A 20,277-nucleotide genomic window follows, 5' to 3' on the forward strand; every position below is an offset into this window, starting at 1 on the left:
GTGTCGGTTCTTAGGAGTTGAGCCCCACTCAGTTCTTAGGAACCCAGCCCCACTCGGTTCCTTTGAACCGAGCTCCAGTCATTTCTTTTGAGCCAAGGCCGAGGAGTTTCCAATAGTTTCCACGCAAAAAATGATAGCCGCCATGGAGATTGTCATCATTTTAAAAGAGCAGAGAGCACTCGGTTCCATTAAACCGAGAGTCACTCAAATGTTATAAATTGAGGCCCACTCGGTTTCCTTCAATCGAGATCCATCTGACTCCCATTACGCAGGTTATTCCAAGAATATTCTTCTCTTGAAGCTCTCGATGACTGCCACGTGTCTTCCAAAAAATTTGGGATGGAGACCACTTTGTCCCTTTCAGACTCTCTTATAAATACGAGGATCGACTCCTCATTTCGGGTATGTTCATTTAGACTATCAATACTCATTTTCTCTCTCAAATACGTACTAATTTAGGCATCGAAGAGTTTGCACGGGGTGACCCCGTGCCTCTCACAGTTTGCTTGTTTTATAGGGCCAATCGGTTCTTTCAGCAATACCGTCAGGGTGTAACTATTCATCAACAATGAGTCATCATCACGAGATTCACTAATCATTTCTCATTTGTCTAATTACTCTTGGACACTGATATCGATTATGTATTTTCCCTATTATAAATTTATTGTTGTGGCTTGGCAACAACAATTGGTGCCGTCTGTGGGAAATGCAACAAAAGATCAAATTAAGAATGTAGTCGATGGCAAGTACTAGGGGTAATCAACAGACTTTCTCTTAGGGTGTTGAAACTCATCCCCATTCGTGGGGCTCGCAAAATCCCAAATGGATACCCCAGCCTCCACTTGGTTTACAACTACAAGGGAGTCTTCAATCAACTCCCTTCGATCCGTAGCTGCAAGTGGAGACCTAGTCACCCCCACTAGGCTCTCATCACCTGATGAATCAACACAAAGCTCACCATCAACCTGGACTATCACATTAGGTTTTTCCTACTGTCCCCTTGGCGGACTATGAGGCATTGCGACAACAACATATCAAAGGAATGCAAGCCCTACGAGACATGGCGGGAATACTTTAAAGTATGGTTCCAGGTATCGCACTGCCCATGTCATTGAGAAGGTTTATCCCTCAAACAACACCACTAAGGGAAACTCAACCAAGAGATAAAGAAGTTGATTCTTATCAAGGAGTTGCATCTGACACTCATTCGTGACCCTCACCACACCCAGGTAATTATTCAAAGCAACCATTGCAGGATCATAGAGCCACCACACAACAAAATCAAGGGCTAAGGTTGGGATACCAAAGAGAAAAAGGGGATATGAGGAGCCCTAAAGGTGAAAGACAACTAGAGGTCGTGGCAAGTACACCTACAGGTGGAAAACGAAGCCCCTTTAGGAATTTGACACCAAGAAATAGAGGAGGTGATGATAATACTACAGTGAGTATGCGAAACGATATGAGAAAAGTAATAGAAGAAGTATTGGAACAGAAGAAATTGGTCCCAGCCACTGAAGGCCAGTCTAGGAAGAAATCCCCGTTCACCCGAAGCATATTGGAGAAGCCATTGCCGAAAATATTCAAAATGCCACAGATTTCTTAGTATACTGGCAAAGATGACCTAGACGATCATAATGAGAATTACGAATCACTAATGATACTCCACGGTTGGGAAGACGAGATTATGTGTTGAGTGTTTTCGCTAACCCTAACTAGACATGCCTGAACATGGTTCAAAGGATTGCCTGAGGCATCCATTTCATCATTTTCACAATTGAGAATAGAATTTGTCGAAGCTTTTGTAATCAATAGTTGGAAGAAAAGAGATGCGACACATCTTCTCAGTATTCGACAAGGGGTTAAAGAAACCTTACAATAGTACGTGGATAGATTTCAGAGTGCCACTCTTGAAATTCGAAACCTACCGCTCGAAATGGCAATATCTGCAATGATGCAAGGGGCAAGATTGACATCCTTTCAAGAATCTTTGTCTTTGGATCCCCCAAGATCCTTGGCAGATTTGTTTTCTAGGGCGAACAGGTATATACTCCATACCGAAGTTATGAGAATAGTAATAGGTGGAGAAGATAAAGAGCGAAAAAGAAAAGATCGAGAAGGTGAAGAACACTCTTCCAGACAATAAGAAAAGCTGGGAAGACCAGACGCCCCTGGACGCTGGTTTAATCACTATGCTTGGCTTACCCAGCCTCGATCGGTTATATTGGCCATCGTGGAAGGATCGGGTCTTATTAAACTCCCGAAGAAAGTCAATCACCCCATGGGAAGAAACCAAGGAGAATACTATAGATATCACGAAACTCGAGGACACTCCACTGATCAATGTCGAGAGCTTAAAAATCAAATCGAGATGCTCATACGGGAAGGGCATTTGCAAAGATATATAAGGGAAGAAGAAAGAACAAACAGGGAGCCCCGGAGAAGGGAAGAAAGATTAGAGAGACAAGAAAGACAAAATCCATGACAAAATGATGGAGGAATGGATAATAGATCAATAGTCCCCTTGGAAAACATGCCTACGCACCAAGAAATACAAGTTATATCTGGTGGTGAAACTTTATCCAGTACCACTTCTTCTTCCCAAAAGGCTTATGCCCGCTAGGCTTACCAGGTGAACTCTATAATGAAGGTGTAAGATGATGAAGAGCCCATCATCTTTACACACGCTGATAAGGGAGATGTAATTATTCCCCATGACGATCCCGTAGTAATTTCAGCTATTGTTGCAAAACACTCAATCGGAAGAATTTTGGTTGATAGTGGCAGCTCAGTCAACCTCATTTATTGGAATTACTTTCAGCAAATGCACATCTCCCCTGATCGTCTTAAATTAATCTCCTCACCTTTGTACAATTTTACGGGAGAAGCTGTAAAAGTCGCCAGTGCAGTACAATTGCCAATCATGTTAGGTTCTGATCCACAAAGTGTGAACCGGCAAACCAACTTTATGGTTGTAAAAACTTCATCAGCCGCTTATAATATAATTTTGGGGCGTCCCTTACTAAACGACATGAATTGATTGATTGGTTTCATCCTATTACTTGTTAATAAAATTCCCAACACCTCAAGGAGTGGGATAAGTGCGCGGAGATCAAAGGAAAGCTCTTGCTTGCTATGTCTCTTCCATAAAGGGAAAGAAGAGGAACGAGACTTTATCAATCACTAAATAGGCAATACAAAATTCTCTCACCAAGAAACCTGTATACAAACCTCAATCGGTTGAGAAATTAGAGGTTATATGATTAAGCGGGAGTGAGCCAGAAAAGGAAGCGCACATTGGCTCACAACTACCCGAGAAGCTAAAACATGAGATAGTAGCATGTTTGAGAGAAATATATGGAGATCTTTTCTTGGGCACCAGCTAACATGCCCAGTATCAATCCAGAAGTAATTTGTCATCATTTAAACGTGGATCCTCATTTCAGACCTATACGTTAGAAGAAGCCGAATATCGCTCCTAATTGATTGACAGCTCTAGAAGAAGAGGTCAATAAGTTGCTAGAGGCTGGGTTCATTCGAGAAGTATTGTATCCAGACTAGTTAGCTAATGTGGTATTGGTCAAAAAGTCAAACGGCAAATGGCGAGTGTGCGTGGATTTCACAAATCTCAATAAGGCCTATCCGAAAGATTCGTACCCATTTCCAAGAATTGATTGATTGGTGGACGACACATCTAGATACCAATTATTGAGTTTCCTGGATGCATTCTCGGGGTATCACCAGATAATGATGCATCCCCCAGATCAAGAAAAAACTTCCTTCATTATAGAAAAAGGGACTTACTGCTACAAAGTCATGCCTTTTGGGCTTAAGAATGCCGGGGCTACCTACCAACGCATGGTAAACAAAGTTTTTATACACTTGTTGGGCAATATAATAGAGGCTTATGTGGATGATATGATTGTGAAAAGCTCGGAGTTCGAGTCACATGTAGAAAAGTTATCTCAAGTGTTTAAAGTACTCCGACAATACAACATGCAACTGAATCTCCCGAAATGTGTCTTCGAAGTGCAATCCGGCAAATTCTTGAGGTATATGATCACACAAAGGGGCATCAAGGCAAACCCTAAGAAAATTCAAGTGATACTAGATATGAAGCCCCTGACGTCAATTAAGGACATGCAACGGTTGACAGGTCAGATGTCGGCTCTAGGACGTTTCCTCTCCAAGTCAGTCGAAAGAGAACTCCCATTTCTTCAAACATTGAAGGCTGGGAAAAAGTTTGAGTGGACAGAGCAATGTTAGAAGTCCTTTGAGGCATTAAAGGAATATTTAAAAGAAGTTCCCCTATTGACACGCCTGGAAACTAGGGAGACATTATATGTATACTTGGGCGTAAGTGAGAGAGCAATAAGTGCAATATAGATTAAGAAAAAGGGACAACTGGACCGAACGGTATACTATGTCAGTAAGGTTTTACAAGGTCCAGAAACACGTTATCCTTTTGCAGAAAAGGTACTCCTTTCCTTGGTGAATGCTGCCCGAAAGTTGAGACCATACTTTCAAGCCCATTCCATTATTGTGTGGACAGACCAACCACTATAAAGTGTCTTGCAAAAGCCAGAGTGTTCAGGTTGACTCACTAAATGGTCTATTGAACTGAGTGAATATGACATACAATTTCAACCAAGACAAGCCATTAAGGGACAAGCATTAGCAGATTTTATAGTTGAATGCACAACCACAAGTGAACCAGAAGTCAAAAACCAGTCAGATTGGTAAATGTTTATAGATGGGGCTTCCAACTCTTAAGGAAGTGGGGCTGGGATAGTTCTAATTCCTCCCGAAAGAGATGCCTTAGAATATTCTTTACGATTCATATTTCCCAGCCATAAATAATGTGGCAGAATATGAAGCATTAATTGTTAGGATGAGGGTTGGCTCGAAAACTTGAGGTGACCCAATTGACGGCTCATAGGTACTCTCAATTAATTGTTCAACAATTTCATGGGCAATATGAGACTAGGGATTCAACGATTGCGCAATATCTACAAAAAGTCAAGGCCTTTGCACAATCATTCCAAAACTTTTAGTTAGTGCAAATTAACTGGTCCCTTAATAGCCATGCAGATGCCCTATCCAAGTTAGCATCGGCTAAGGAAACTCTCGGAAGAATTGTATTTGTAGAAGTCCTCCATAAACCCAGTATAGAGGAAGATGAAGTGGTATGCATTGATGTGGCCAACGATTGGAGAACATCTATTTGCAATTATTTTCTCAAAGAAGAGTTACCGAGCAATCTGGTCGAGGCAAGGAAAATAAAAACTCGGGGAGCACATTTCACCATTATTGATGGGATGTTTTACATGCGAGCCTTTACCATGCTGCTTCTAAAATGTTTGGGTCCCCAAGATGAAGAATTTACTCTATCAGAGGTTCATGGTGGAACTTGTGGTGAGCATTTGGGAGCTAGAGCTTTAGCAACAAAAATCATGCGAGTGGTTTCTTTTGGCCAACGCTTCGATAAGACGCATTAAAGAAAGTTAAAGAGTGTGACAAATGCCAATGCCATGCTCCAATACAATATGCCCCAATTTCAAAACTGCAACCAATCTTTCAACCAATATCGTTTACACAATGGGGTTTGGATATCTTAGGTCCGTTTCCTTAAGCATCGGGTCAACAAAAGTTCTCCTGATGGCAACAAACTACTTCACAAAATGGATTGAAGTGGAAGCACTTACTAACATCACTGCCAAGAAGGTCAAAAATATGATGTAGAGAGACGTTATTTGTCGATTCGAAGTCCCACGAATAATCAATATTGATCATGGAAAGCAATTCGACTGTGATTCATTTTGGAGTTTTTGTGAAAGTTTGGGAATTCGTCTGCGAATTGCCTTAGTGGCATATCCTCAAGTTAACGGTCAAGCTGAAGCCAGTAACCACACTATTTTGCATGGTCTAAAGAATAGTCTCGAAGAAGAAAATGGAGCATGGGTAGAGGAATTTCCAACCATCTTGTGGGCATATCGTACCACAAGTCAAGCATCAATGGGAGAAACACCATTTAATCTGGTTTATGGAACAAAAGCCCTGATCCCTATGGAAGTGGTTGTTGGGTCTCCCAGGCTAAATGCTTATGAAGGCAACCCAGATACCAGTAATTCTGCATCATTAAAAGAAAATCTCGACCTAGTTGAAGAGAAAAGAAACAAAGCCGCCACCTGATTGGTTGTGTATCATAAGAGAATTTCTAGCTATTTCAATTCTCGAGTAAGAAGTCGACCGCTGAAAGAGGACGACTTGGTGCTTAGAAAGTCAGTTATTACTAATGTGCTCCAAGAATAGGGAAAATTATGAGCCAATTGGGAAGGACCATATCGCATTCAAAAGTTGATTGGGCCCAACACATGCATCCTTCAAACACTTCAGGGTGAAAGTATGGGCAAAACTTGGAATCTAAACCACCTCAAGCTATATTATCCCCCTCAAGTACGAGAGACAAATGCAATAACTGGTAATAGTGATGTGAACTCCATGTGAGAATGCAGACGTGTGGAATGTTAAACTGATTCACAAAAAATGTTTGTTTCCTTTTCCTCGATATACTAACATTACTTGTTTCCAGTTATACATCTACTGCACAAAAGACCCATTATCTTGCCTTTGGCTCAGTAATGAGAAAGAAAATCAAGACTCGTCGTCTTGCCTCTGGCCCAACAACGAAGTAGAAAATCAAGACCTGTTATCTTACCTTTGGCCCCATAACAAGGAAGAAATAAAGATTTGTTGTCCTTCCTCTAGCCCAACAATGAAGTAGAAAATCAAGACTTGTTATCCCACCTTTGGCCGGGTAACGAGCCAAAAAATCAAGACTCATTGTCCTGCCTCTGGCCTGATAACGAAGTAGAAAATCAAGACTCGTTATCCTGCCTTTGGCCTGATAACGAGGAAGAAAATCAAGACTTGTTATCCTGCCTTTGGGTCGATAACGAGGAAGAAATCAAGATTCGTTGTCCTGCCTCTCGCCCGACAATGAAGTGGAAAATCAAGACTCGTTATCCCGCCTTTGGCCCGATAAGGAGTAATAAAATCAAGACTCGTTGTCCTGCCTCTCGCCCTACAACGAAGTAGAAAATCAAGACTCGTTATCCTGCCTTTGGCCCGATAACGAGCAAGAAAATCAAGACTCGTTATCCTACCTTTGGCTCGGCAACAAAGTAGAAAATCAAGACCCGTTATCTGCCTTTGGACTGGTAATGAGGAAGAAAATCAAGACTCGTTATCCTTCCTTTGGCTCGGTAATGAGGAAGAAATCAAGATTCGTTGTCCTGCCAAAGCCCAGCAACGAAATAGAAATCAAGGCTTGTTACCTTGCCTGAGGCCCGGTAACAGGATGAAAATCAAAACCTATTGTCTCGTCTTCAGCTCGACAACGAGATAAATATTAAAGCATGTTGTCTCGCTTATGACCCGACAATGAGGTAGATACGAAAGATCATTTATCCAACTTACGACTAAGCAACGGTAAGAAGAATGGATTTATTATCTAGCCAATGGTCTAACAACCATATTAAGATGATCTCATCATCGCGCCCTAGGCATGACAACGGAGAAAGACAGTTTCATTTCTCTATGTTTGGCTCAGTTATAAAATAAAGTCAAGCAATCCATCTCAAATTATTTTCGTCGTGGACCCTGACATAAAAAAGAAAATATTATAATAAGCAGTACGGTGATGAAGACATATTTTTCATTCACAGCAAAAGAAAAGGATGAGGTTACAATTAAAAAAAAAAAAATAGGGCCGATGACGAAGATACAGGCAACCTGAGCTTAATCATCAGCATTAACATCTGGGATCTCACCTTCCTCATCTTCTTCAGTTGTAATATTGGGAAGGTTAACGTCATCTCCCAAAACTCCCAGATCTTATAGGGCCTCAATCATGCTATCATCATCAGGTTGAAACTCGTATGGTTCCCAGGGACCCATTAAATTCTCCAAGTTATCCTTGAGTCGAGACTTTAGATAAGAATTAGGACTCAAGGGAAGTGGGTCATATTTATGCCAGTCTGGAGCCTCAAAGTTTTCTGCCTCTCGAGTGAAAACCAGTTCTGGAAATGTCTCCCCTCGACATTGAGATTCCAAGTATGAGCAGGCTAGGTAGAATCCATACCTAGTAAATCCGGTAGCATATTGGCCTTTCCTATACTGACAATCCTTTGAAAGGAGATAAGCCTCAATGGCTTCAGCGCAAGCAGACCTTTACTGATCCTTAATATCCACATTTTGTCTTCTAGCTGCTGCCAGCTCCTCATGACTAATTTTTAGTTTTGAGAGTCTCAAGGAATGCTCTTGGAGGAGGTTTTTGTGGATGGTTTGTAGTTCAGTGTTTTCATATTCCAATGTGGCTTTCCCCTTTCGTAAGTCTCGGACCTCTCCGTGAAGGTTGGAGGTGCCAGCTTGAGTTTCAGCCAATTGCATTCGTAACCCCTCTCGTCGTGTTTGTAGTGTCTCATTCTTCCTTTCAAATCCTAACGCTCACTGTCCCAATTGGCCTTTCTATCCCTCCATCCACTCGTAGTGAGCTCGACCGTGGGCATTCGAGGCCACGATCTCCTAAACAGCCTGAACGAGAAAATAGCACGAATTAGATATATGAAAAGGACAACTGAGTAAATTCCAAATGAAAATTAACTTACATTCACAAGTTGACTATCAGGCTCATCCATCACATGGGAAAAATTTGAACTAAAATGTTGATGTTCGTCTTGAGGAAGAATCGTAAAATAGATAAGGCGAGTGCCTATGCTTGGATCCATGACAGAGTCTGATTCCAGAACACCAAAGTTAACCTAAAAGTCTTGAGGGAAGACCTTCATGCCATTAGAAAGAATAAATGGACCACGTGACGGTTCATCCATAGGAGGGAAAATAGGAGGGCGCGCCATAAAGCGCTCTCCTTGTAATCGTTGCTTGTCAGTATGGTGAGGAATTGTTGGATTACGACACTCTTCGTTGATTCACTCCATATCTTGAGACAAGCAAGATGAAGAACTTAGAGCCCCCCTAGAGCTAGGAATGAGAGAAGGAAAGTCTTGCACCAGAACTTCAACGACAGGAAAAGGGATGTCCTGATCCTCTTGGTTAGGCTCAGCACCCCCGCGCCTCTGGCGCTTGCGTGAAGAATCGCGAGCCCTTGATGAGGATGCTCGCCCAAGGCCTTGGGGATGGGGAGGACGAGATCCATCTTGGGAGCTAGCTCCTTGAGCTTGATGGGAGCTCAATGAAGGATCAAGTTCTTGAGAGAGTCGGGAACTAGGAGAAGAGATAATCCCTCAAGGCGGATGAGGGCTAGAAGATGGGTTAGCTCCTCAAGAGGAGCCCTTACCCCTCGCAATCAAATTGTCATCTTCATCCTGTCGATGATGAGCGATTTCTCTAAGCATATTCATATCTACAAAACGAGCAAAATAAGTCAAACATTTGAGAAGCGTCTAAGTACAAGAAAAATAATATGAGTATCGTGAAAGATCGACCCTCAAGAGAATCCTCCTGCGGAGCATTTGAAAGTATGCAGTGAATGCTCGGGGACATCCTCATCATCCTCCCTCTCCGCTTCCAAGATGTCTGCATCATCATGTCCTTCATATTGGAAGGCAGGAGGAGGGGGATGATCCCCGAGCACAAGAACCCCCCAACCTGCCTCTTGGATGTTCTCAATAGAGAGCAAACTTGACAGTTCCATTGGTCCCTTAGCCATGAGATCATTTGTTATCCTTTTATAAACTCGACAAATGTCTCTGGCCGGAGGCAATACCCTGTCACATGCATCCTCATAATTCCAAACTCGTGGGGCATCCTAACTTGGTGGTGGAATGACTACAAACCATCTTGACTCAAACTTATTCACTTTGTTGGGACATCTATCAAGAGATATAAGCCCAACACTTTTTGTAAAGAGTATAAACGCTTCTTCTTGCTAATTTTTGTAAGCTGATAAAAGCTACATAAAAGATGAAGTAAGGGAGCCACACCTCTTTTATGGCATAAAATGGAAAAGCCAACCAATTGTGCCCAACCGTTAGGGTGAATTTGAGCTGGATCTATTTGACAATGACGAAGCCATTCCATGATAAATTCAGGCATGGGAAATCAAAGACCAAAATCAAATGATGCATAATGGATTCCTAAACATCCCTCACCTACTTGAGTGACATTAGGCTCGTCCATCCGAGGATATCTAACCATAAAATTGGTTTGTGCGTCGATGGCATTCCAAGCCTTTAAAAAATCCTTCATGCGAAGTTTAAAAGGGGTATTCTCAAGGACTAGGGCAAGGTTGAGGGGCCCTGCATGCTTCATACACACCATTATGAAAAAAATGAGGATATTACCTTTGAAAAATAGAGTAAACTGGGAGCAACAAGGTGTGACGTGAAAGATAGTGAAATTCTTGCAAAAGAAACATGAAAGGAAAATTAATACGATGATGAAGAAGATCCGGGTATTCAAAGCTATGAAGAAAATGCAACCCGCCACTCAGCATAACCAAACGTCAGTTGACACGAAAAAATTGAGTGATGTTTTCTCGAATTCAAGACCACATGTGTGTGAAGCAGAAAATAAGGCTACCCGATTGGTGAGAAGAAGCACAGCCACTCAGTTGAATCAAGTGGCCAAACAAAACCAACTGGCCACTCGAAAGAATCGAGTGGCCATGAAGTTGATTAGGCCTTCGGCCAAACCAAGTGCCCCTAATTTTCTTGACATTTTGGCTGGCCATTTGGAAGCCTAGTGAAGTTGTTTGGGCACTCAGTTAAACTGAGTGCCCTATGCATTTGATCGGCTACTCGGTTAAACTGAGTGGCCTTAAAAAATCGAGTACCTTATGAAGGGGAAGCCAAAGGCGAGAGAAAACCTTGAAATTCTTGAGCACAAATAATGAAAATGAGCCCTTACTACCCCTATTTATAGGATGCGAGAGAGCAGAAAAGCGTGGAAATACGTGCACGATATAGAATATTTCAAATGCGATTGTTGCAAAATTGGGAAAAATCACGAAAGTTAAGCAAGGTCATCTGATGAAATTGTGGGGCAAGTTACTCTTTCAACTAGAGCATCCGACTAAAAGAGTAGGGAGCAATTGATATGCCCAACAAGTGTCGGTAAACAAATGCAGATTAAATGCAAGAAGAGTGGGAAAATTAAAGCAAAAATTGGAGAAATGTGGGGGGCCAAAACCCCACTCAGTTTGCTAGCAAGAATCGAGTGGGTCTTGGTTCTATTGAATCAAGGCCAACTCAGTTCCTTGGTTCCAAAAATGGCCACACCATGGTGGCCACAAAATCGAGTAGGTCTTAGTTTGCATAGTGACCACGCAATGGTGGCCACAATTTGCCTTGGTCTCAGTTGTAAAAAACCAAGACCCACTCGATTTACATAGTGTCCCATTGATGGTGGCACTATGTTTTCAATAAATGGCCAATTGGCCATTTAAGGTAATCAATTAAATAGTCTCGATTCTTAGGAACCGAGCCCCACTCAGTTCTTAGGAACCCAGCCCCACTCGGTTCCTTTGAATTGAGCTCCAATCATTTCTTTTGAGCCAAGGCTGAGGAGTTTCCAATAGTTGCCACGCAAAAAATGATAGCCGCCATGGAGATTGTCATCATTTCGAAAGAGTCAAGAGCACTCGGTTCCCTTGAATCGAGTGGCACTCGGTTCCATTAAACCGAGTGTCACTTGATTGTTATAAATCGAGGCCCACTCGGTTTCCTTCAACCAAGATTCGTCTGATTCCCATTACGCAGGATATCCAAGAATATTATTCTCTTAAAGCTCCCGATGACTGCCATGTGTCTTCCAAAAAATCCGGGATGGAGACCATTTTGTCCCCTTCAGACTCTCCTATAAATAAGAGGCTAGACTCCTCACTTCGGGTATGTTCCTTTGGACTATCAATACTCATTTTCTCTATCAAATATGTACTGATTTAGGCGTCGAAGAGTTTGCACGGGGTCACCCGCGCCTCTCACGGTTTTCTCGTTTTATAGGCCTAGTCGATTCTTTCAGCAATACCGTCAGGGTGTAACTATTCATCAGCAATGAGTCATCATCACGAAATTCACTAATCATTTCTCATTTGTCTGATTACTCTTGGACATTGATACCGATTCTGTATTTTCCCTATTATAAATTTATTGTTGTAGCTTGGCAACAACATACATTATTTGGTTAATGGTTATGCTATGAAAAGTTATTTAAATTTGAGTTTTATTTTATTATTAGTTTAAACTCGAGTTCATAAATGAGCTTTTATCGAGTCGAGCTTGAGCTCGGCTTCCGAACAAAATAATCGAGCTTTTAACAATCCGAGCTTGAGTATAATTTGTGAACAAGATTAACAAGTTGAGCTCGAGCTTGGCTCGTGAATGGATCTAAACAAATTTTAAACAAGCCAAGCTTGAGCTCAACTCGAGCTTGAGCCTAAGCTTGAGCTCTAAAAAAATAGACCGAGCCAAATCCTGAGCTATGCCAAGCTTGGCTCAACTCGGTTCGATTACAACCCTATTCCTAGGTTGAGGCTGCCACTTAGGTTGTCTCCATTCTCTTTTTGGTGCCTTGGGTTTAGGTCTAGGTTAAACATTCTTCCTAGAGATTAGTGTGGCTAGAGATTTTTCAATGGCATTCTTTTCAATCATTAATTTGTTGTTTTGAATCTTTAGTTCCTTAATTTCCTCTTGAAGCTTGATTGATTCATCATCATGCTTGGTTTCATTTTCTCTTTTTAGTTCTATTGTCTTTTCTTCTAAGATCTCTTTTTCATTTTTCAAACTCTCATTTTCTTCCTTAAGTGTTTTCTTAGAATTTTTTAATTCCTTCTTAATAACTTGATATTCCTTATACAATTTTTTGTATGCTTCTTGAAGTTCTTCAAATTCAGTGTCATTTTCATCTTCATCTTCCATGCCCATAAGACATGCATGAGCTTCTTCTTTTTGGATTAGGACAACTCACTTGAGGCATCCGCATTCCATGCCGAAAAGGCATGTTTCTTTGATTTTTTAAATCTTTTCTTTTCTATTTTCTTATCCATTTTCTTTTCTTTCTTTTATATCTTTTCTCTCTTTGGGATAGTCAAATTGCATATGCCCCATCTTTTTACAGGTGTAGCACGTAGGAAGCACTCTTTTGTGCCCCTTTTCTTTCTTTCTCATTAATTTAGCAAATGTTCTAGTGAAGATAGTTATCTCATCATCATCTTCTTCTTCGCTAGACTCAGTTTCTTCATTTTCTTTTAAAACTAGTGTTTTCTTTCCTTTTGAGTTATCTTCATTTGATTTATTCAGAATCAACTCATGAGTTAAGAGTGTACCTATTAGTTCTTCCATTCTTAGAACTTTTAGATTTTTGCTTGAGATATTGCAGTCACCGATGGTTACCATTCTAGTGATAATGACCTAAGGATTTTTTTAACTTGATCCTCTTCAAAAATCATTTTTCCTAGCATCTTGAGGTTGTTTATGATCTTTTGGAACCTGTCCTTCACATTACTTATGTTTTCATTTTGTTGTAATTTAAACTCTTCATATTGAGTCATTAAGAGATTGATCTTAGTATCTTTAACTTGATCGGTTCCTTCATATACCACTTCTAATTTTCTCCATATTTCATGAGATGTGGAACAAACAGATAATTTCTCATATTCATTAGGAAGTATTGAACAAAAAATTATATATTTAGCCTTATGGCCCATTTGGTGTTTTCTAATGTCTTCTTCATTCCATTCTCTCTCTTCAAGTGTAGATGTAACAAAGCCATCTCTAACAATTTTCCACAATTGATAATCTATAGAAAACAAGTAAGATTCCATTTGCATCTTCCAATAGGCAAAGATTGTGCCACAAAAATTGGCGGTCTAGAAGGTGAGGGTCATTCGGGGACGGTTTGATTTGTGAATGAGGTCATCTAGATCTCTTCTAGGATGAACTAAAGCAAAATATTTAACTACCTTAGAAGCCTGCTCTAATACCAATTATTGGTCCCTTAAGTAATGGCCACTTAAGAAGGAGGTAGTGAATTGAGTGATTATAAAAAAAAAAAAAAAACTTTTGATTATTTAATTATTTATGTGATTATTCATTCAATCTCATATTGTATCTATGTTATTGCAAACAATAATACAAATATCAAAGCAATAAAGAATGAGTAATGAACACGACAATATATAGTGGTCGGTGTGTCACAAACACCTAATTCACTTTCCCAAGATCTTAACCACTCTTAGGATTCCACTAAACCAATCAATGCCAAGGTTTTTCCTTAGCTTACCTTGGAAACTACACACAAACACCTAGGCCCTGTTCTCTTTGTCGTTTTCGTGCTGTTTTATATTTTCAATTTTTCAAAACACTCAAAACGTGTTCTCTTTGTTATTTTCAAAAACGCATTTTAAAAAACAAGTAAAAATTTTGTGAAGGAAATCCAAAACAGAAAAAACTCGTTTTGGCTGTTTTCAGCCAAAACACGGCTAAAATTTCAAAACACGGAAAACAGCAACCCAGATTTTCCTATCCGTCGATCGCGCCAGCCACGGCATCAGCGCCCCCATCCATAGTTGACTGCACCTGCCAAGGCATCACAGCCCCCAGCTATCGTTGACCACCATTTCTTTCCCTCTTCTAGATCTGAGCAGATTTGACTTCATCTTGGCCATCGATTACGCATCTTTTCCTTGTTGGTCACCGATCGCGACTCTCTTTCTCTCTTCCAACCATTGTCAACCCCTTTTCTTCTTTTTTGGCCGTCGCAATGCCTTCCACCGCCATCGCAGCCGCTGCACGTCGTCGTCACCAGCAACCCAGATCAGCGACGCCTTGCCTTCACCTACACTGGTTGTTTCTTCTTTCCCCTTAGCCGTTTGCCTACACCGTTCGTCATTTCATCCTACGAATTTGGTCTTCAGGTTAAAAGCTTTGTATTCTTATTTCAATTATTTTGTTCATAATTTGATTTGTATTCTGATTTAAGCGATTTCAGTAATTTTGTGATAGTTTGCTTAAATCCGGATCTATGGATTTGTTGTCATGAGGAAGTAGGGTTTTAGATTTAAAAAATGTGATGTGTTCCTTGATTCTTTTAGAGATTTTTGGAATAGCTGTTGGGTTGTTTGAGTTTGTTTGGTGATTGTTTGTATGAGATTTTTGGAATGGTTGTTGGGTTGATTGAGTTTGTTTGATGATTATTGGTATGATTGATGAGATTTTTATTGACAATTTTTTTAAGTGTAATTCTGTATTTAATATGTTCAGAATGTAATATATATATATATATATGGAGTTGCAAGCAGGGCTTTGGTTTGTTGTTGGCAGGTCACTTGGATTCTATGCCACTTTGTATATTTGTTTGAAATTAATGCATATTTGACTTGTAAGCAATTTGGGATAACTTGTAGTTATAATTATAAGATACGTTTGAATAGGCTTGAAGCTAGTGGCTACAAAATTGGGCTTCATGGACTGTTAATTGAATTAGTGAAAATATTATATGTGAAAAATCTTTCTTAGAAGTTCTTGTTGATATATTTCTCCTTAAAATCTTTTCCAACAGCATGTTTTGGTGATGTATTACTTCTTATACTTTATGTAGTACCTTGTGCTTAGGTTGTAGAAGACCTTGTTGCCTTTGTGCTTCTTGGGTCTTTTAACATCTTTGTGTTTCACTTTAAAACATATTTTGATGCTTTATGGAAGAACGCATGTTTCTCTTTAATTTCTAATCAGATAAACTGGACAATTTTCTTCTATCTCATATATTGTTTCAAGCTGTCTAAAAGGAGGTGAAATATCTTACCAGGGAAAACCTTCTTGGGTTTTCTCTCTCAAAGGCCTTATAGCACTTAGATCTTTCAGCATTTTGTCACTACACTGTTGTTGCACTATGCCAATAAGCTTGTAGAATATAACAAAATGCACCATTGCGTAACAGTTTCTATACTCCAGCTCTTAAAATTGAAGGAAGAACATGATAACATAGATTATGGATTGCTATTTTTCCTGAAATAAAGAATGGAATACCCATTCTTCAACTTAATACAGGTTCACTTATATGAAGGTAATTTACTAGAAGAGAAAAAAAAATAGCTTTAACAGCTAAGAAAGCCACTTACAATAAATGAAAATGCATATCAAATCAGAAAGAAATTAGGTGATTTAAGTTCTTCTCATATTCCTTCTGTCACCATTGTAATATTACTTTTATTGCTATGGATGTCCTTTGCATTTGGTATACTAATTGAGTTGCCTAGTGTATTATAAAGCTTAACATGTATAGCACTTTTTATTAGAAAATGTGAAAACATACTTCCTATTCAGAATTTTTCAGAACAGCCTCAATTATCTGAAGCATTGGAGGCGGTACAGGCATTTGAATAGCAATGTGTGAATTGATAATTTCATTTTTGCACCTCCTGTATTATGGTTTTGAATTGCTTATTCTAGAATTGTCTGTGTTGTTCACATGATTCTATCTTTTGACTGGCTAGCTACTCAATGGAGTTTAATCAATTAAATAGTGTTTGTTAGCCTTTTTCAGAATTTGCCTAAATCCTTCTAGGTGACAACCTTAGAGGCTTACAATTGATATACTGTTTTGCCCCACTAATTAAATTTCATTAAGAAGAATAAAACATATAGACTTTTTTATTCTAACATTGTTAGAAATAACATTGATTCTAATTTTGGTATTATTACTACCTATTTCTTTTTGCTATTAGTGTTGCATTTTTTTTCTTGTGTTTGTTTTTCTTTTCCTTGGTCCAAATGTGGGTCTATCAAATTATGATGTTGAATTATTTTTAATGTCCTGTGGAGTATATTTTAGTAAGTTGGACTATATTTTTCGTGTTATCTTTATATTTTTTATTATCTTCAATATAGAACATGGGTGGTCACAGAGGTAAGACTAAGGAACCAATGTCGTGGTCCGATGATAATGAACACGCATTTATTGGTATTCTTTACGAGAATGTGAAATTAGGGATGTTGCAATGTTCTACATTCACGAAAGACGATTGGGGCAAGATCAATCAAGCCATGATTACCCTCACAAAAACGGATTACGGCATAGATAGATTAAAGGGGAAATGGAACCGTTTACGTAAGGTACATCGCTTGTTCTCTGAACTTTTAGGACATGCAGGTGTTACATGGGATCCAAATACCAACACAGGTAATGCTCCAGAGGAAGTTTGGCAACACTTTTATACGGTATATATTTTTAGTAAAGAATATTTTCACCATCATTTTTTATCATATCTATCTTACCCTTTTTTGCTATACAATATGATAATGTGTCTTATTTTTACTATTGTAGATTAACAAGTCCAAGTACAAAATATTCAAGAAAGAAGGATGTAAGCACTATGAAACTCTTGGAGAGATATTTAGCGGGACTACAGCTACTGGAGGATTAGGTAATGCTTCCACTCAGCTTCCTCCAACATCAGAGGAAGAAAGGCAGTTAGAAGATGATTTTTTGAACAGAGGAATTCATGTACGTGTGGAGAATGCTGATGAAGTTACAAATACTCGCCGGCGTGAAGAAATTGGTGAATCTAGCGAACGTCGACGTAAGGAACCTAAGATCAGTAAAACTGATAAACTCGATGCTTGTATGGCGCAATGGTCATCTACAGTTAGTATGAGGAATGAAGAAACTGAACTTAGGACACTTTACCTAAAAGAAAAGCTTGCAAAGCTTCAAGGAAAATCATGCAATCAATCAGATAATGAAGCTACTAGTCTGGATCCTTATTCAAATGTGGTTTGCATGGACCTCTTGAACAATATGGAAGATGTGTCTAATGAGGTTTATATGAAAGCGATAAAGGCTTTTAAGGATCCAGATTTTAGAGTGTCATTTGTGAAGATGCCAGAAATTAGAAGAAGACCTATCTTGGAGCTTCTTTGACTTGGTTGGTTGATTGCGTAATTTCTAATATCGTGTTATTTTCATTGGTGATGTTGTAGCTGAAAGTACTATGTTTTATTACATTAGCTTTAAGTACTGTTTTATCTTCATAGTTTGATGTTGATGGTTGTAGAACTGTGTTTCAACTGGAACTGTTTGATGTTGAGTTTATTTAGAATTGAATGCTTGTTATATTTTGGGGATTTAATTATGCTTAATTGCTTTGTTGCCGTTTTAGCTGATGTTGAATTATTTCTTTACGTTGATTATAATAAATGATGAATGATATGACTATTGATGGTGATTATAAATATATTTATACACAGGATGTCAACTGAATCAAATGTGGTTGGTAATATGCATACCAATGATTCAACTGACGAAGATGCGAGTGATGATGATTTTTTATTTACTGATGATATTGTTGTAAATTTTGGGGATGTAATAATGCTTAATTGCTTTGTTACCAGCAAAAGTAGTGTCATCGGCAGGGTACCTTGTAGAACGTCATTACTTACGGGAAAAATGTACATATTAGAGATTCTGAATGGACATCCGGATGTGTGTTATCGTAATTTTCGTATGCATAAACATGTGTTTATGAATTTTTGTGATACTTTGAAACAGAAGCAGCTGTTGAAAGATGGAAAAAAAGTGAGCGTTGAGGAGGGCATAGCTATGTTTTTTATGATTGTAGGGCACACTACACGATATAGTATTATTGGTGATAGGTTTCAACATTCTAACAACACGATACACAAGTGGTTTAAACGAGTATTACGGGCTGTTTGTTCACTTGGCACAGAGATAATATGTCCAACACATCAAAATGTGCCACATGAGCGGATTTTGCGCAAATTTCCTTACTTTAAGGATTGCATAGGCGCAATAGATGGAACACATGTTGAAGCTTGGGCACCTACATCAAGACAAACATCTTTCCGTGGAAGGAAAACCAATATAACACAAAATGTGATGTTGACATGTGATTTTGATATGAAGTTCACATTTGTGTATTCTGGATGGGAAGGCACTGCTAATGATTCGCGAGTATTCATTGATGCAGTCACAAGAACTTCAAACAACTTTCCAATGCCACGCGGAGGTATATTCTAATATTTCAAATAATTTGTCAAATATTTTTATAATATTTGGGTATTTAGGTCTTTTTTTTTTTTTTTTGCAGATCAATTTTACCTTGTTGATTCTGGTTATCCAAACATGCCTGGTTTTCTTGCCCCTTATCGAGGACAAAGATATCATCTGCGTGATTATCTTGGACGAGGAAGACCGCGTGGAAAGGAAGAACTGCTCAACTATAGACATTCCTCGTGTCGTAACATTATTGAACGTTGCATTGGAGTTTTAAAGGCAAGATTTCCTATTTTAAAATTAATTACCAATTATCCACTTAGTAGGCAAAGACAAATCCCTACTACATGTTGTGCAATACATAATTATATTCGCCATGAGCATGCTTTAGATAGCTTGTTTGCTGAGTTTTCATCAGAGAATATGGTATTTCAAGATATGCCGGAGTCAAGTCAAGATCAAGGAGCCATACAATTTGATGCTAGTCAAACAGCTCAAATGGGACAAGTCAGGGATCAAATTGCTACACAAATGTGGAATGACTTTTCAAGGAGTCGTACATGATTATGTAAACTTATTTTAATCTTTAGTGTTCGAGCTGTTTTGATTTCTGTCATGACTATTTAAACTTGTAATTGTAATCCATTTGCTATTGAACTGTTGAATGTAATATTATTTATCATGAACAATCATATTTTCTTATTTTCTTAATTTTTTATTTTTATTTCTCCATTTACTATTTTTACCAAAGTTGTTTTATTTCTTGATTGTATTTTTTGTTTTTGTAATGGGAAAAAATATTACAATATTTCACTAATTTCAAAATGTATTTAATAGTATACTAGCATTAAATTATTTTAATTTAACTAAAAATTATTTTATGAATAAAATATTTTTTCTCAAAATTTTAAAGTAAACGCGTTTTCAGTTTTCAGTTTTCAAAAACAGTTTCTCAGATTGACAAAGAGAATGCGTTTTTAAAAATCTCAAAACAAAAACTCAAAACACAAAACTCAAAATGAATTCAAAACTCAAAACTCAAAAATGAAACACAAAGAGAACACCACCCTAGATTTTCACCAGATTTAGGAAACCGAAACAAAACCACACAATAGTTTAAAAATTACAGAGATCATCCTCATAGGGACACCAATAAATCATGAAATCAAAATATTACAAGGCAATAGTAAAATAATAATCAATTATACCCTCAGTTGACTGAGATGAAAATGACTCAATTTTTAGCGT

General features: G+C 38.7%; 2 protein-coding genes across 2 annotated transcripts; both read left to right on the plus strand.

Annotated features, from left to right (window-relative positions):
- The first annotated feature begins 16,907 nt into the window (after positions 1-16,907).
- Positions 16,908-17,937, plus strand: LOC127812706 (uncharacterized). Its single transcript, XM_052353227.1, has 2 exons — positions 16,908-17,234; positions 17,341-17,937. The coding sequence occupies exons 1-2, from the start codon at positions 16,908-16,910 to the stop codon at positions 17,935-17,937; spliced, it is 924 nt and encodes a 307-aa protein (XP_052209187.1).
- A 327-nt stretch (positions 17,938-18,264) lies between these two features.
- On the plus strand, positions 18,265-19,593 carry LOC127812707 (protein ALP1-like). The gene is made up of 4 exons (XM_052353228.1): positions 18,265-18,429; positions 18,565-19,042; positions 19,124-19,273; positions 19,421-19,593. Exons 1-4 carry the CDS (start codon positions 18,265-18,267, stop codon positions 19,591-19,593), a joined length of 966 nt encoding a protein of 321 aa, XP_052209188.1.
- Positions 19,594-20,277: the final 684 nt, after the last annotated feature.

The sequence above is a fragment of the Diospyros lotus genome, chromosome 11 (assembly GCF_014633365.1).
Source record: "Diospyros lotus cultivar Yz01 chromosome 11, ASM1463336v1, whole genome shotgun sequence".
NCBI lineage: Eukaryota > Viridiplantae > Streptophyta > Magnoliopsida > Ericales > Ebenaceae > Diospyros > Diospyros lotus.

Excerpts from the sequence above, each read along its gene's own strand:
- LOC127812707 (XM_052353228.1), top strand. The coding sequence starts at position 18,265 with ATGTCAACTGAATCAAATGTGGTTGGTAATATGCATACCAATGATTCA. Across the intron at positions 18,430-18,564 it reads AAAGTAGTGTCATCGGCAGG|AAGCAGCTGTTGAAAGATGG; the intron begins GTACCTTGTAGA and ends ACTTTGAAACAG. Across the intron at positions 19,274-19,420 it reads CTATAGACATTCCTCGTGTC|ATAGCTTGTTTGCTGAGTTT; the intron begins GTAACATTATTG and ends AGCATGCTTTAG.
- LOC127812706 (XM_052353227.1), top strand. The coding sequence starts at position 16,908 with ATGGGTGGTCACAGAGGTAAGACTAAGGAACCAATGTCGTGGTCCGAT. Across the intron at positions 17,235-17,340 it reads TTTGGCAACACTTTTATACG|ATTAACAAGTCCAAGTACAA; the intron begins GTATATATTTTT and ends TTACTATTGTAG.